This window comes from Eucyclogobius newberryi, unplaced genomic scaffold, assembly GCF_026437365.1.
Source record: "Eucyclogobius newberryi isolate DKJ021-1_F unplaced genomic scaffold, fEucNew1.0.hap1 SCAF_17, whole genome shotgun sequence".
Lineage (NCBI taxonomy): Eukaryota > Metazoa > Chordata > Actinopteri > Gobiiformes > Gobiidae > Eucyclogobius > Eucyclogobius newberryi.
In genome coordinates this window covers 15,657,513-15,675,791 of record NW_027315801.1, presented here as the reverse complement: position 1 = coordinate 15,675,791, position 18,279 = coordinate 15,657,513, and the positions used below count along the sequence as shown (strand labels likewise).

Sequence of the window (18,279 nt, the reverse complement as noted above, 5' to 3'; positions counted from 1 at the left end):
CCCTGTCCAGGCCCAGTCCAATGCCTCAGAGCGTGGAGCAGGTTCTCTGTCAGCACCCTCACTCCACCTCTGCATAGGTGGGGGCCATTTCTCTTAAACAGGTCCTCTCGTTTCCAGAATAGATAGAAGTTCTCAATGTAGTGTAGTCCTCTCGGGGAACACTCTTTGGACAGCCATGTGTTCAGCTGAAGAAGCCGGCTAAACTTGTTTATCCTCCTGTCGATGTTTGGAAGAGGTCCACTTATGAAAGTTTTGATTTCCATTTTATCAAGCACGTCGAATAACTTCAAGAAGTCTTTTTTCAAAACTTCAGTCTGTTCCCGCCGCATGTCCACTGCACCCACGTGCACAATCAGCTGTTTAGCTTCTCCATGCTTAGCCATAATATTTGGAAGGAGTGACGTTATCTCAGAAACAGTGGCGCTTGGAAAAGAATGTGTGTTTATCTTTTCATGCGTCACGTGACTTATCGCGCCGTCCCCAACTAAAACAATCTTCGTGACCTTGGCTCCTGGCACAGATCCTCCTCGCTGTATTTTGGCCACGTCATCTTTCCTTTTTTCATTTAATTCCATCTCTGAAAGTGGTAAAAATCTGTTGGTGAGCTGTATTTTAGGCGACTTCACGTTATCTTTGTATCGTTTAGGCTTTGCTCCAAGTTTGTTCCAAGAAACAGCCTGGTCTTTCTGGTTTTTAGACAGTTTTGGAAACGACACAGAGTCACTGCGGTTTAGGTTGAAAGTAGCAGTTTTTCTTGTAAAAAGTGTGCTCTTCTTACCGTCGGTTGACACAGGAATGGTATCGTGAAGAACTTTTTCAGATTCCAAAACAAATATCCGTGTTTTCAGCTCATTAATTTCTTGTTGATATTTCCGACAGCGTTCACAGTCTTTCTCCCTTCTTCTCCCGGACATGTCGCTGGCGTCAGATATGTCGTTAAAACTGGAAAAATGTTCTTAAAATCCTTGGTTTACTTGAAAAAGTCTAAAGCAAAAATGTTTGGAAGACAAAAACTGATTAAAAAGCAAAATAAATAAGGAAAACAGCGATAGCAAGCGGAGTGAGCAAAAAAGCGTGTGCACTCTTCGGAAGCAGAGGTAGTAATAACAGCAAAGTTCTCCATTTGACAGGAACGTACTGTTTTAAATGAATGCACAATGTTTGGCAGATTGTATTTATTATATTTCTAAAACATTGAATTGGCCTTGATTTAATCTTGATTTGAATCATTTTAAAACGTCACTGGAGGTTTGCAGTTTTTTCTCTGTATGATAATGTTTTAAAAGGCCAAATTTCTACTGCAATCAGAATATTATTCCATCTTTCCTTTATCTCGATCTATTATTATTTTTCTGAAATTATAATTCTTGACAACTTTTCAAAATGGAGATGTGTCTTTTTGCAATTTTGTTTTGTGGTTGGGACTAGTCCACTATAAAAAAAAAAAAAAAACTAATCTTAATTGTTATCAGGACTATTAAGACTCTAAAACACAAAGAAAAATACTTTTGTATAACAAATACAGTGTAATTATGAAATCAGTAGGTCAATAAAGTATTCACTCGTCTAATTTGTATCAATAATACACATTAAATATTGTAAATATTCTTCACATTGAAGCCTCAGTCACCATATTTCAACCTTTATTTGGTTAAAATGTTCAATAGAACTAGTTTGACTGTCGACAACTAAAGTAATTTAGTTAGTTTAAATATAACTGACTAACTTTGACAAAGAGGACAAACTAAACCTCATCATAATACTAGTGGTGTCTGCTGTTTATTACATGTCTGTTTATTGTAACGTGTTTATTTCTTTTTTCTTTTGCAGATTTCAGCCGTTGTAGTTTCGGATTTGTTTCCAAACCAGCTCATAATTGTGAATAAAGATGGAACTGCAGAAGTTTGCAAACGGCATTCAGCTCCTCGACCCGTCTGTTGAAGCAGTGTATGTTACTACATCCATCAAACAGAACACACTTATCGTCTGGAGTGTAGTTTTATGTGTTTTCATCTCATATAAATGTCTTTTGGATGAAAACAATGAGTTTGAACCTGTCACAGAGACACAACCACCTCAGATCTGGGACACACATATGAAAGTTTATGAAATTTGAAATACAAATCTTACAGTCTCTTTAAATAATTATTAATGAAATTAATATTACATGGCTTTCAGAATGATGAAAAATTAGGACTGTTGCTATTGCAAACAATTCAAAACGTTATTCTTTGTTTTTTGAATAGATAAAAGTCTTCAAAATACTGCATGTCACAGGAAGCAGGAAGTTACTGGAGGTAATAATGAAAAGATGTGAAGATTTGTTTGCAGAATGCTGCCCGAGGAGGAGGCGTTCCTGCCACTCAAGCCTGACTCCTCCAAGAGACCTCAGTTTACAGATGTGAGAACAGCTACACCTGCACTTTTACTTCAGCAAACTCTATTCTCAGTCTTTCTTTTGCCTCGATGCAAAGCAATGCTAAAGGAAATCTGTAACGGTGAACTATGCTACAGCTCAGTAGAGTGCGGTGACTTTGATGGCTGGGCAAGCAGACTTCAATATTAAGTGGATAACACAAAAGTGAATTTTTTTGGGGGGAATATGCAAAGTGTGGCTTTGAACCCCGGCCGACCACATGAAGGGCAAAGGCCTTTCATACTGAGCTAAACTTCCGTACCTGAGATAGATGTTGATTGGAGTAAATAAACAGGCCTCTGAACACGGCCACAGACTGAGCCGCTGTGGGAGAAGAAGAATCATGCTTCCTGCGCAGTAATGCTCTGTGGCCTATAGAGGCCACTAAGAGACACTGAGAGTTCAACCAAGCTTCAGCAGCAGAAGTGAGGAGGAAAAGGGCTTATTTTGATATATTTCAGAATAATTTAAATATAGTTGTGAAACACTGTAATTTAAGATTTTATTGGTTAATCACTGCTTGCCTTGATTGTCCTGACTGCACTACACTGATATGGCTCCTTTAACACCGTGAGGGTCTCAGGAGTGTTTTGTGTTGCAGTTTGAGGGTCTCAGGATTGTTTTGTGTTGCAGTTTGAGGGTCTCAGGATCGTTTCGTTTTGCAGTTTGAGGATCTCAGGGGTGTTTTGTGTTGCAGTTTGAGGGTCTCGGGAGTGTTTTGTTTTGTAGTTTGAGGATCTCAGGGGTGTTTTGTGTTGAAGTTTGAGGGTCTCAGGAGTGTTTTGTGTTGCAGTTTGAGGGTCTCAGTAGTATTTTGTGGTTAGAGGGTCTCAGGGGTGTTTTGTGTTGCAGTTTGAGGGTCTCAGGAGTGTTTTGTGTTACAGTTTGAAGGTCTCAGGAGTGTTTTGTGTTGCAGTTTGAGGGTCTCAGGAGTGTTTTGTGTTGCAGTTTGATGGTCTCAGGAGTGTTTTGTGTTGCAGTTAGTGGGTCTCAGGAGTGTTTTGTGTTGCAGTTAGAGGGTCTCAGGAGTGTTTTGTGTTGCAGTTAGAGGGTCTCAGGAGTGTTTTGTGTTGCAGTTTGAGGGTCTCAGGAGTGTTTTGTGTTGCAGTTTGAGGGTCTCAGGAGTGTTTTGTGTTGCAGTTAGAGGGTCTCAGGAGTGTTTTGTGTTGCAGTTTGAGGGTCTCAGGAGTGTTTTGTGTTGCAGTAGAGGGTCTCAGGAGTGTTTTGTGTTGCAGTTAGAGGGTCTCAGGAGTGTTTTGTGTTGCAGTTAGAGGGTCTCAGGAGTGTTTTGTGTTGCAGTTAGAGGGTCTCAGGGGTGTTTTGTGTTGGTATTTGAGGGTCTCAGGGGTGTTTTGTGTTGCAGTTTGAGGGGAAGACGTCCTTCGGCATGTCTGTGTTTAACCTGAGTAATGCCATCATGGGCAGTGGCATCCTGGGCCTGTCCTACGCCATGTCCAACACCGGCATCATCCTCTTCCTGTGAGTACTAAAAACACTACTACCGTACTACTACTACTACTACTACAAACTAATTTTACTGCTGCTGCTGATAGTTCTGTCCTGCCTTGCCAGCCACACTCTCACTTTGTGCACATAACTCCTTCTAATCATAATGAAACCATTTGTCGACTAACACAAAAATGTGGCTGATCGGCCGATAGTGTCTTAGTCTTTTATGACTTTTTTTGTTATTTATTGTTTTAGGCTGAATCGTATAATAATCATATCGTATAAAGGTATTCTCTTGGTTTTACTGGTTTTATGTTGAGCACTGCTCAGTGTACTCACATGTTAAAGATGTTTAGTTGGAGTAAATCACACCCCTGTGGAGCAATACAATACAAAAGTAGGCTGAGGTGACCATTAGCGCTGCAGCACACATCGCAATCAAATACAATTACCATTTGAATGGTCACAAGTGGCAAATGGCAAAGACGTAAGTTATTTAGCATATTTAACATCAGTTACTTTACAAAGAGCAAATTTGCCTGGCACATGTAAACAAAACACAAACACTTATCCTGCAGATACGACCTTTACAAACCAGTATATGAATGCTCCTAAACAGGTTTAAAATGATGGATGTTGAACAGAATCCAACTGTCCAAACATCTCCCTGAGCACATGGTTCTGTGTTAGGGCCGAAACTGACAATTATTTATTAATTATTCTTTCGATTAAACAACCAATCGCTGTTTAGACTGTGAAATCCTGAGATCTTTTCTGAATTAAACCCAGATGTAGTGAAAGTCATGCCACGAGGACTTAAAAACCTTCTGCAGATGTAAACACAGCCACATTTGTTTTTTTTCCCATAAAAAACACAAACTTGACACTTTTATGTCATATTGAGGTAGTTTCGGCTCCATCAGGTCATAAAACCTCTTCACTCGACACACGGCATGTTCTGGAGTGTAAACCTCAAACCATGATTACTCAATTACTAAAATAGATTATAACAATAATCAATTAGTTTAAGGATTGGCTTTTGAATTGTTCTCACTGTTTTTTGTATTTTGTGTTATAACTAAATTAAGAAACATTTGAAGGACACATATCAGGCAAATGGACTTTTATAAGCTTTTAACCATGTTATCTCATTATTCCCTCATCAAAAACACACCTAGAGTTGTATTTAGCTTCTTTCACACTTGTTTCATTAATCCTGTTTACATGGTCTTCTCCTTCTGAGTCTCACAAAACACAGTTTTGTGAGGTCAAAGGTCGAGCTCAGATATTTCCTGTTCTGTTTTTAAGTTCATAAATCATCTTTAGGCTCGTTCATATAATTTCTGTCTCTGTCATTTCTGCATATTTTCCCTTTATAATCCCCTCTGCTGCCAGTAGATGGAGCGCTAACCCAATTCCTGACATGGGAATCACATGACTGATATGAAGCAATGTGTGTATTCAATACATGCATTATTTTAAGTTCTGAAACATAAGATGACAAAGTAAAGGTACAAGAGCAACTTTAAAGGACAGTAACGATACAAGTAATGAATAATATGTGTCCTTTAAATATAATCAGTTGGTGTGGGTGAATAGATGAGCTGTTTCAGCGCCTGTTTCAGTGCTTGTTTCAACGCCTGTTTCAGCGCTTGTTTCAGCACTTGTTTCAGCACCTGTTTCAACGCCTGTTTCAGAGATTGTTTCAGCACCTGTTTCAGCGCCTGTTTCAGCGCTGCTCTGTGTGTTTCAGGATCTTGCTGACGTGCATCGCCGGTCTGTCCTGTTACTCTGTGCACCTGCTGCTGAAGAGTGCAGGGGTGGTGGGTACGTGCGCTGCTCTGTGTGCGTGTGTGTGTGTGTGTGTGTGTGTGCGCGCGTCTGTGTGTGTGTGTGTGACCATGACGACTGTGACTGCTCTCTGCTGCACAGGGATCCGAGCGTACGAGCAGCTGGGCTTTCGAGCGTTTGGGCATCCGGGCAAGATCCTGGCAGGAGTCATCATAACGCTGCACAACATCGGAGGTGAGGAGTGTGACCGCTGTTGTACAAGGAACAGCTTATAAATACTACTACCACTGCAACTACTACTAATACTACTACTACTACTACTACTACTACTAGTAGTACTAATTTTTACCATTATTATTAGTATTATCTTGTCTTACGCTAGCTGTTTTTATTTTATTTTATTTTATCTTTATTTTTCCCCTCCATTCCTTATTAGAAAATGAGAGGTTTTGTTTATAAGAGTTCTTCTATTAAGAGTGTTTTTTGAACTTCCTATAAGTTATCTGTCCTTTTCCTCTGTATCTACCTGCGTTGCAACAATGTAATTTCCCCATGTGTGGACAATAAAGGAATATCTTATCTTAGTTTCACCATTCAAATAACGTCATGTTCCTCTTCACGTTTGCTTTTGACAAACTTCAAAGGGTTTATTACTGCTGCTGCTGCTGCTGCTTACCAGTCCAAACTGTTGCTTTTACTGTACCTTTCTAATGCAAAACTAAATAATAACCATTATAACCTCAATAATAAACACTGAAATGTGATTTAGGCCTAACATTACCATTCCACGTCATATTAAAGGTGAGACAAATGTATTCATAAAGCACAATTCAAGTGCTTCACTTAAAGACCAATAAAGTAACTTACAGCAGTTCATAATGTTGAAATATCGGTATCGGCAAATATCGGTTATATGCCACAGCAGCAAGCCAAATATGGCATGTATACGGTATTGGCTCAGAAACATAAATATATATGAGTTCCTATTGTTCAAAAATACCTTGAAAAAAACCTGCATTTTTATTGTGTGCTGGGTCGCCACTCCACAGATCTGACCTGGAACTTGATCCGGTGGCGTCACCAACTTGTTTCCATGGAGATAGTCAGATTTGTTTAAAACCATACTGCGCAATTTCTCGCTAAAGCAATAGTGTCTCCATGGCAACGCCTCCCATCAGAAAATCTGCATATTTCACCTCTCATGCCAGTCTGGAGCTGGTTCTGGTTTATGTCTGGTGTTCCAGGTTTTGTTTGAGTCCTACTTTGGCCCAGGGCCTCACGCCTCACGCCTCACGCCTCACGCCTCACGCCTCACGCCTCATGCCTCATGCCTCATGCCTCATGCCTTTGCTCTTGTGCTGTGCAGCCATGTCCAGTTATCTGTTCATCGTCAAGTACGAGCTGCCTCTGGTGATCCAGGCCTTCCTGGGACAAACCTCCAGCTCAGAGTGAGTACTGCACTTTTTATACTACTACTTTATACTACTGCCACTGAAAGGATTTCCATAATACAAGCTTGATTTGTACCATTTATTTAGCATTTACTTCTACATTCATAGCAACATATTATGCCAAATCATCTTTTCTGAGTTATTAACCAAACTATAACGGGTATTTTGATTAATGGATTCCTTCATGTTTGAGTAGGCCAGAAACCATATGATTATTCTAGTAGTCAACAGTCAAATGATTCTTTTTATTGAACATTGAGACATTTTAGATACATTTGAACCAAATAAAGGTTGAAATATGGTGACTTTAGGCTTCTAGGTTGAGATTATTTGATAATAAGTTTATAATGTATTCATTCAATTTAATAAAGGTACTGTCTTTGTTATCAAATGTATTTTCGTATGTGTTTTAGAGTCTGTATAGTCCTGATAATAATAACGATTATTGAAATTCCACTTTGGAGGCGGGGCCGAATGCAAATAATTAGTCCCGCAATTATGAACAGGAAGTCAATATTTGTATTACTAAGCTGTTTTAGCTCAATATTGTGGTTCATAATGAACAAAATGTAACATCATGATCTATGCATGTTATAATTCAATAATAAATACCCAAAAACAGCATAATACGTCATGTTTAGATAAAATGAAAGACGCCTGTATAATGATATCAAACATAAGAGTATGAAATCAACAGCTGCCTGTGTGTTTGCAGTGACTGGTTCATGAACGGGAACTACCTGATCATCATCGTCAGCGTGTGTGTCATCCTGCCGCTGGCCCTGATGAAGCACCTAGGTGAGATTGTATAGTTCACATGTGAATCTTAAAAGAAAGTTACTGTCGGTGAGATCTGAGTTATTTCTGCGTTTCACATGAAGCTAGCAGTTCAGGATTTTGATGGAAGATCTGCCAGCTGCTTGTGTCCATGGAGATGTTATTGCTTTGCCTGAAGAATGGCATTAAACATAACTATTGCATTTGTAAAAAATACAAACTTGATGGCTCCCCACTCCGAAGATCTGGCCTGTAACTTGTTTCATAAATGTAATGCCATATTGTGGAATAGTCAAAGGAAAGCAACATCTCCATGGAGACAACCAGAAAAGTTAATTATTTTGGTTTTATTAAACATTTAACCACAAAATGTATAGTCATTTGCTACGTCAAAGGTGAAACATGTCATCAACTCTGCTTTTAATTATATAGACATTTAGTTTCTATTGTCAGTGTTTCAACTTTAACAAACTGCACGCAAAGTTAAATATGATGTGTTTGTGAGGCAGAGGCAGAGGTGTCGGTACATCCTGTTCTCCTTGTGAAGTGACCGTCTCAAAAATCACACATACTAACCAATACTTATGTCTGAAGGCGCAGAAGTTTGTCTTTGTCCCCCAATGATTTATTTGCAGGTCTAAACATGGTTTTGCGGTTTCGGTGTTCAAATCCCATCTTAAAGCTATTATAAATCCACAGTTGATCTCATTTAATCACTGCATATTAACATAAAGCACTCTTTTGGTTGTAAAATGAGGTTTTAACTGGTAATTGTAAATCGAAAGCAAGAGTTTTTAATTGTCCATTATTGCATATTGCTTTTGCCGTATGATTTCTTTTACTAGAAAAAGGTAGTGACCCAAAATCTGAGGTATAATTGGATACGGATTTGAACAAAGAATATTGACTTAAATCATACATCTTTATTCTTTAGACTTTATGTTCTTCTTCTTCTTCTTCTTCTTCTTCTTCTTCTTCTTCTTCTTCTTCTTCTTCTTCTTCTTCTTCTTCTTCTTCTTCTTCTTCTTCTTCTTCTTCTTCTTCTTCTTCTTCTTCTTCTTCTTCTTCTTCTTCTTCTTCTTCTTCTTCTTCTTCTTCTTCTTCTTCTTGGAATGGCATTCCTTAGACTAAGAAGGCCCCCCTCTTCTTCTTCTTTGGTGTTGATGATGTCATAGAGAACATCACCGGTCTCAAAAATAAAGTCGAAAGTCTAGAGAGTCTAGACGGCTTGAGGAGGAGGAAGACGGGGGCACAGAAAGCTCATTTATTTTGGAGTTTGGCAACATGTTTGAAAGTGCAGATGATGAGTCAGCCGACTCTGGAGCTCCACTACAGAGAAGGAGTCCAGAAAACCTAACCCACCATGAAAAAGAAGGCTCTTTTGCAAATATAGCAAAAATCTGCACCAAATCTGGAGTGGAAGACTCGGGAACAGACAGCTCAGTACTTGGATACAGTCCAATCAACTTAACCTATTCTGGAGAGGAAGGCGTTCCAGCAAAACACATGGGAATTTTCCTGTCTGAAAACATCAAATGGAGAAGAGAAGCGGCAGAATGCTCTCAAAGCAAACCTACACCAGGGGGTATGTTCAAAAGTGAGATGTCAGCAATCTGCCACTCAATGAGCCGACGTCTGGCATTTTCATCTAAAGAGAAAGGCTCAACCCAAAGGTCAAGAGTCACCAGCAACGACACAATGGATGCAGACACTTCCAATGGAGTAAATCCTTACAATCATCTCCTCAAACACGTTGTGATCGACAATGAGGACATTCCAATGGGTTTCTGTCTGGGCCCGTCTTTTGCTCATTTTATCTGTGCCTCTTTCTCTCGGATGCACTTTTGAGCACTTTTGGACCACAAACAAAATCACATTGTCCTTTTACGGTTTACTTCAGTTCAATACAAGATAAACATTAACAACTAGAGTAATTGTTCTTCTTTTCATATGCATTTCAAATATTTTTCATGGTCTGTATATTCAGACACTTGTGTTAATGTGGTATTTTGTTCACCATTCAGACTTTTATGTTTATGTAAACTCACTTCTCTGGACTGAAAGACTGCAAACTTTACAAAGACTTCAAAACCCATTTCAGGCAGAACTCTGTTGGAAGACTTTGTACTGGCTAAATAAAGGTAAATGAAGAAAAATAAAATGATAAAAACTTTTATCCAAATATTTCACATTTATTGATTAATTCTGAACCATTTATACTTAACAGAGTAAATCTGTTTCATTGGAGTTAATGAAGGACTTTTAACACAGGCCAAAGACAATCTTTTTTAGGAAGTTGGAGGTTTCAAAACAAAAGTCATGCTCTTTCAGGAGATTCTAAATTGAGTCGAAGACAAACTTCGACAGTCTCATGACTAGTGTGGCGTAAAAATGCAAGGTAAAACAGCGATGTAGGAAGAGACATATAATACACATGTTTATATAGGCTGTGTTGTGTAGATGAGGAAAAGACAATGATAGCTTTAAAACACACATAATAGGAATTCTAAAGCCTGCACACAGCACAGGCGATTTAGGCCCCAATTTAGGTCGCGATTTAGGCCCCGATTTAGGCCTAGGAAGGTGAGACCTGAGTTTGGATCCTCATAAGCGATTTTAAAGCTAAGATAAGATAAGATAAGATATTCCTTTATTGTCCCACATGGGGAAATTTCATTGGTGCAACGCAGGTAGATACAGAGGTAGATACAGAAGAACAGATCACTAAAGCTACAGTGCTTTTCATGTTTGTGGTGTCAGTGCGACATCTGTGTTATGATAACCATAAAACATCTCGTTGCAACAGCGAAATAGAGGGTCAGAAGAAGATGCCTAATTTCCAACAGTCCGGGTGTTATATTTTATTTTCAGTTCACTCAACCTCAAACAAAGGCTTTGAGGACTTGTCTGGTGCACAGAGGTCTTGTGGATTAAGAAGCTTGTATACAAAGTCTACCAAAGTCAGCAAAGTCTTCAAAATGGTGACTACAAATAAGTCACATGACTGAAACCCATGAAAACATTTCAACTGCAGTGTTCTCATTCATGTCCGTGACCTCAAATGACGCCCCGCCCACAATACATCACTACAGTGATGTGGTCAGGGCAATCAAGACAATCAGTGATTGACCAATAACATTTTAAAGTACTGTGTGTTACAACTATATTTGAATTATTCTAAAATATAGTCTGTTTTCCCCTCACTTCACAGTGTCTCTTAGCGGCCTCTACAGGCCACTGAGCTGTACTGCAGGAACCTTGTTTCTTCTTCCACAGCTGCTCAGTCTGTGGCCGTGTTCAGAGGCCCGTTCATGCTCCGCTCTCTAACATGAGCTTTCAGAACCAGAGCGGACAGCAGCTTCTTTTAGAGCTCTGCACATGTGCTCTGAGGACCACTAAGTCTTTGTCTGTAGCTGAGGCGCTGTTCGTGTTTATTATGATTAGATTAGATGATTAGTTATAAATAAAGTCAATAATTTAACAACATAGAGTGCAGTGGCGGCTGGTGAATTTTTTTTTAGGTGGGGCTATTTAAAAATTTTAATTTCGTAGATGTGATTTCCTGCATTCTGGTGCATTTTAGGCATACTTCTCAACCTATTTGTCATCCCAGGGGGAGATAGCGCGTAGTAAAGCGGGAGATTCCCCCCCAGAGCGACCGCGGTAAAGTGGCCCGCACGAGAAAAATCTGCTGCGCGATGTGGCTGTTAATTACGGTAATCGTAAAAAGCACGGCGGCGGTGTTTGCTAAAACCACACATAACTACTAATTTAACACAACAGTGTGTCATCCCAAACAAATAATCGAATCAGCCATGCAATAGCATAGCGCTCCGTTAAAACTAGTGTGCTCACATTAAAACTAGCTAACTAGCTCGCTAGCCGGCATCACTTTGTTTAATCGGCTGTCACTCCGCTATTAATGGAAAATACCTTTCAAACTCTGTGATTGTATTCACAACTAATGTGTCCTTCATCCTACCAAATATAATGAAACGGCATGTAGTATTGCACCCGTGAGCCAAGCGGGAGTAGAGTTTTGTTCGGTTATCCTTCAATCTACTCTATGTAAACAATGACATCATGAATCCACATGGCTGAGCACAATACTAGAACTTCCTATAAATATCACAATTTCATCACCACAAAAAAAATGATAGTCTACCTGATGTATGCTGTGAGTGAACCTCTGGGTAATCCCTGCCATGAAGACAGAGTCGAACTATCACACGCACAATCTCGGGAAAAGATTCTGGTGTATGTTTTCCCCTTTTCTCTCGTCTGTTGGGTTATGTTCACTTCTGGCTTGTCAGGTCCGAGTTGTTTTAAAATTAGCTTTTCCTCAAAAGTTCTTCTTCAGAAGCAGATGTAAGGATTTGACTGAATTTGCGGCAAATTCATCCGACGTTGCCATTTTACACACTTCGCTGCTGGAATGAAAACATCTGTAAAATATAGCCGCAAGCGGCAATGATCGGCCCTCGCCACGCCGCCGCCGCCACGCCGCAAGAGGAGGGGGCGCTAACGCGCCCCAATTGTCCTTTTATTACGCCTACTGCTGAATCTGTGACGCTGTCACATCTTCTCCCCTTTGTTTTACCATCAAAAAGCAATTTTATTTTGAATTCTTGGCAAAATGTGCGGCTTTGCCGCACAGACACCATGACTCTTTGAATAAAAATGTGGATAACTTTTGATGGTCCACCCCTGCAGATGAGTCTCACCAAATTTCAGGTTAATAGGCTAACGCCCTAGGAGGAGGTTGTGAAAGTCTAAAGTGTAAACATATTCTGGCGATTTCCCCATTGGAATAACATGGGAGGTTTTGGTCATCGCTACGGCAAAGCCATAACAATTAACGTGTTTGTAGCCACATAGCTAACGTCAGCAGTGACTTAGCGGACTTTGATTGACATATTATTCTAGCCAATAAAAATAGCTTTCGAAAGAGGGGCTGGACTTAGAACTTATCCACACAGAATCCTCTGTAATTCTCCTGCGTAAGGCTGTAAAGAGGAGAAGAGGAGAGGAGAAGAGGGGACTAGAATTTGCGCATAACGTTTTCTGATTTGATTAGCCTTTTGAACGCGCATTTTGTTAGATATCTGTATTATTATATCAATACAAAAATAAAATAAAAATATGATATATATATATATTTTTTTCACCTCTATGTGGGAAATTCATGGGTAAACTCATATTTACACATTTTCACATACATTGTTTTTAGCAGTTATAATGGGTATTAGTGGCCTACAAAACATCTAAATGTATGTTTTATGATCATAGAGGAGCTAAAATTGTAATAAAGCAGTTTGGCGCAGTTGGCACATATTTGGATCACTTGTTCCGAATATACTTTTTGATACAAAAAGGTCAACAGCACCAAAATGCCTGTTCCCAGGGATCTGAAACTTTACACAGTTGTTTTCAACAAGATAAGCAGCATGTACAGTGAACAGCATATGCACACAATGAAGTATGTCTTGCTCAGGACCATTACAAATTGACAATATTCAGGCGAGACTAAAAAAAAGGATGTTTTGTTTATGTTTAGGCCTCTGTAGTGTAAGTTCTGAAGCCCTGACTGTGTTCATGTGCACATCTGCAGAAACTAGAAGGCTAAGCTTTCTAATGATGCATCACACTTGCATGTGGGCTGTAAGATCCTCTTTTATTAAGCAATGCCATTTGGGTATGTCAAACCATTGTGCACAGGGCGAAAATAGGTGGGTGGTAACTATTTCAAAATGAGAGATTATTTAAAAAATAAAATAAAATAAAAACAGGCCAGGTCAGGTGGGGCGGCGCCCCAGCGCCCCCTATGGGCAAGCCGCCACTGATAGAGTGATAATTTATGTAATGAATTGGTCATCTTATTCAATCCAATCAGCATCCATCTCAGGTTTGAAAGATTAGCTCAGTATGAAAGGCCTTTGCCCTTCATGTGGGAGGCTGGGCTACTTAGTCCTAGTTCAACTCTAATTTAATCCTGAACACCATAGTCCTGCTTAATGTGCTGTATCTGATTTTTACTTATTCAAAAACATGAAAAACAGAGCAGTTTGCAGCGGTCCAAATGTATTTCCCACTTTGTTAATGCATTCTGAAGATCCTAATTACTCGCTGCGATTACTTTATAACAGCTTTTTACAACTTTTTGAAATAGATCTTTTTGGTTGTCAACTGAAGACATCTGTTCTGATGTGTTTCGCAGGATACCTGGGCTACACCAGCGGCTTCTCTCTGTCCTGCATGGTCTTCTTTCTCTCTGCTGTGAGTTTAGTTTTCTCTTGTGTTAAGCCAGAGATTGATTTATCGATCTTGTGGTAACACTGTGCATGATTTGCAGGTCATCTACAAAAAGTTCCACATCCCCTGTCCTCTGGAAGTGTTCGGGAACCACTCTGCCACTGCCCTGGACCCAGAGGACTCATGCACCGCCAAACTCTTCACCATGAACTCACAGGTTAACCTCGCCTTTTGTTTGATGGATTTACTTTTATTCATATTTTGTTTTGGTTTTTTCTACGTTCCACATATGAAACAACCTCGAGCTACATTACACAGAGAAAACTGGTCAATAATAATATTTCCTCAGTTTGCCATCATATTGATAAAAACCACACGAAGAGGATACTTTTACCTTTTAAATAGTCAGTGTCAGTGTCAATCCATATTTTTTATGTTTTGGTTATATAAAGTCTGAAGTGAGAGTTATTAGAATGTCTGTATTTGATATGATATGTCTTCTTTAGTTATTTTAAGCCATGAGTCTTAATTAAATCATTTTTTGGCATTTCCTTTTATATATAATTGTATTTATTTATTTTCCCAATTTTAAATGTCGAAAATGAAACCGAAAAACATAGTACACAACGAGAAAGAAAAATAAATAAAGGCAACAAAAGACTAATTAAGTTACTTCACACATTGTCCAATACAACGGTTCCATTTAGTCCAAAGAACAAATGTAATTGTTTCTATTTTTCTAATGTCAAGTCACTCCAGTCTTTGGTCGCCGGTTCAGTTTGTGTTATCCATTTTTTGTGATGGCCTTTTCCCTTCTGCCAGAAGTATGTTCCAAAGGTATCCACTTACTGTGTCCACGGCAGGAGTTCAGTTTCTGACATTCCCAGGTGCAAGTGCATGAATTCCCTCAGATGAATGACACTTTGTACAAAACTTAGAGATTTTTCATATTTGAAATTGGCATATGTTGGATTATTACGCATTTTCACAAAGTTATTCCCAGATCTATTATTTTATGGTATGTTTAAATCAAAAGTCTGTGGTGCATACAGTATATAGTGTGATCATTTAGTCAGTCTGTAAAACATGTGGGCTAACCTCCTTTAGTATATCTGTATAATGCATGTATGCAGTATATTGAGTGATGTTCTCCTGCATGGTGACGTCCCGTTTGTGTTCCAGACGGCGTACACTGTCCCGATCCTGGCCTTTGCTTTTGTGTGTCACCCGGAGGTGCTGCCCATCTACACAGAACTGAAAAAGTAAGAGACACGCCCAGCTCTGCTCCGCCACAGTCCTGCTAAACCCATCTGTCGAGTAAAGACAGTGGAGTTGTGCGCTGGTTTCCAGTGCCCAAACACAATAAAAAGGTCTCGGATGTCACTGGTTGGCTTCAATAAACCATGACAGTAGCATGTGTAGAACATAGAAATCCTAGATTATTCTTTTCCTTTTCTCGTACCTGCTAACCACATCAAGATACTCTTAAAGTTTCATTTCAACTCAAGGTGAGAGAAATGATTTAAGACAACGTTATGCTTTTGTCAGTAAATCTAGTCTATCTAAATATTGATCTAAAATGACTTCATGTCTGACGGGCAGGGCCTTTCTCCATGGGGCCCGTTCAGGCACAGCTTAAGGAGGAACCATCAGGGGCCGCTGCAGAGAGATCTGGGGCGCAGTGGAAGGCTGGGGCCACAGAAACTGGCTCTGGACAAAAGTGCAGCGTCTGTAGATGTGCTGTATCAGATGAAAGGCAAAGCTCTCGATTTACAGCTCAGTCTCCGTTCCTGACCCCACCTGTGGTCATGAGCTTTGGGTAATGACCCTGAGGACAAGTATCTGCCCGACCAACACTTCAATTCAAGCTGAAGCTGTTCCTGAACCCTTTGGAGCACAAACAAATGTCTGGGCTCTTTGTGAAGCTGAGACGCTGTAGTTTTGGCCTCTGATTCAGATTTAGTCTGATAAAGTGGTCACAAGCTCTGCGCAGAGGAACATCACATTTTATACACTTTCTTTGGTAACTATAAGGAGTAAATAGACTGACCGGAGATTCCTCTTTCATAGACGAAGCCAAAGTGGGTTGTAGCTTTCTTTTTATGTTTTAAATGCCCATAAACTTGATAGTTATTTTTTTTTTTATCAGATAGTTGACAAAAGGGAATAAATGAAGAAAAAGTATTTTAAGAAATAAAATCGGAGGATGTGAGTGAGTGTGAAGTGAGTGTGGAGCAGTGGGTAAATACAGACAGCTCAACAAATGATTCTAAATACAACTTTGAGAGGGTAAATGTGAAGGGAAAACAAACTTAAAAGCTCTTAAAAGCCATTGTTTCATTATTATATATCTCCTTTATGAACTCAAGATGAAGCATTGTAAGTTGTGAGTTGTAATCAGATCACTCATCTTGTGTTTCCTTTCAGTCCGACCAAGAGAAGAATGCAGAATATTGGTAATGTGTCCATCTTGGGAATGTTCACCATGTACTTCTTCACGGGCATATTTGGATATCTGACCTACTACGGTGAGCCCCGGTGTTCTTTGTCTGAAGAAAAAAAAAATCCACATTTGTTTGACCTGTTTTTTACTGAGATCTGTTCCACAAACTCATTCTATCAAATGTCGGGCTTAAACTTAAAGGTGCACTATGTAACTAACCAGTGGCGGCTGGTGGTACAAATTATAGGGGGGGCTATTTGACATGACCGTGTTTTTGTTTTTAAATGTCCAAAATTAGAAAATTTAACATTGACTGTATGGATCATCACAGCCATTATTGCTGTATGGAAAGTTGTCATTTATAGCTTTCTTTCATGGGTTTTCTAAACAAAAGCATATTTTTATCAATAGAAGTTAAGCGATACTTAATGCTTAGCGTTAGCCTTATGCAAGTAATAAACAAAAAAAACCTGCTGTTTGTTGTCATGGTAACGGAGCACGGGGTTTGACAGATCACATGTCTCGGCTCGGATTGATACGAAATCAGCCGCTTTCATTTCAACACGAATAAAGCCTGCAAACAGTTGAGCAGGTCATTCTGAGTCGTTTTGGACGTACCTTTTGTACACAGAGGTCTATAGATGCAGTTTTAAGACGTAAACATGGAAAACACGGCGTGTGTGGCACTTCCGCGTAGGCGCGCGCACATGCCTCTGTCTCTAACGTAAAAAGCGTAGCTCCGTGGCGTAATGTGATAAAATGTGAATATATGATTATATTTCTGTGATGTATTTTATCTGCATAATAGTGATATTGTATCTGCATCATTAGTCTAAGAGAAGAACGGGTGTGTGACAAACTGCATTTGTGAAGGGGTCGTAAAGATGGCCAAAGGATGTTTACCCTAGGGGGGGGTGATAACCCAGACGAGTCTGGGTAATGTTTACCCAAGGCTTGATCTCTACGGAAAAATACCAAGTGCCTTGATGTGAGGCTGACCAATGAGAAATGTGACCCGCCTTTTCCAGAATATCTAATAAAACCAACCAGCATGGGAAAAAACGGGGTGAGACGCGGGGGTGAGACGCAGGAGGGTCAGCCAGGCTCCTTACAACGGCTTGGCTGACACAGTCCCCGCGTTTTCTCCCATGCATGCCACACAAATGTCTGATGTTTCTGTGTCGTTTCATATTCTAAGTTGAATTGTGTTCTCTATGTGTTAAGGAATAGCATCGGGTGTATGTCTAATTCCATGACACGTAACTACTACGTTCAAAAGGGCGCTTTCTGGAGCGCCCCATAGTCTCTATTTTCCTATGCAGAAAACCATAGTGACGTAGTCACTTTTGATTGTGATTTGATTGTCTAAAAATTCCCATTGATTTTCTATGAGGCTCTGGGGCGCTTTTCAAACCGCCCCACGAGAATGTAGAAAAGTGACGCAGGCTGCGCCAGGCAGCAGACCACGCACCGTGCAAAGTATACATCTATATCTATTTATATATATATATATGCATACATATTATTATTTTACACATTTACACTAATAAGAATATAAGATATTTTTGAATAAATTATATTGTTTTTAGACACAAAAAAATTGACGTAGTTTGCAGATTGACAGTCAATCCGCAGCTGTAACTAACTCTGTCTTCAATTACAACTGAGCAAAAGTAACTAGACTCAGTAAGATCCCAGGC

General features: G+C 39.6%; 1 protein-coding gene across 1 annotated transcript in view; it reads left to right on the top strand.

The window, feature by feature from the left end:
• LOC140362981 (sodium-coupled neutral amino acid transporter 3-like) overlaps positions 1 to 18,279 on the top strand; it is a 31,849-nt gene that overhangs the window by 10,629 nt on the left and 2,941 nt on the right. The window contains exons 2-12 of the mRNA XM_072449280.1: positions 1,831 to 1,947; positions 2,332 to 2,401; positions 3,780 to 3,895; positions 5,619 to 5,692; positions 5,798 to 5,890; positions 7,023 to 7,104; positions 7,823 to 7,905; positions 14,102 to 14,160; positions 14,237 to 14,353; positions 15,319 to 15,398; positions 16,564 to 16,664. Coding sequence (XP_072305381.1) covers positions 1,889 to 1,947; positions 2,332 to 2,401; positions 3,780 to 3,895; positions 5,619 to 5,692; positions 5,798 to 5,890; positions 7,023 to 7,104; positions 7,823 to 7,905; positions 14,102 to 14,160; positions 14,237 to 14,353; positions 15,319 to 15,398; positions 16,564 to 16,664 — 934 coding nt within the window. The 5' untranslated portion in view covers positions 1,831 to 1,888. The remainder of the gene's footprint in view (positions 1 to 1,830; positions 1,948 to 2,331; positions 2,402 to 3,779; positions 3,896 to 5,618; positions 5,693 to 5,797; positions 5,891 to 7,022; positions 7,105 to 7,822; positions 7,906 to 14,101; positions 14,161 to 14,236; positions 14,354 to 15,318; positions 15,399 to 16,563; positions 16,665 to 18,279) is intronic.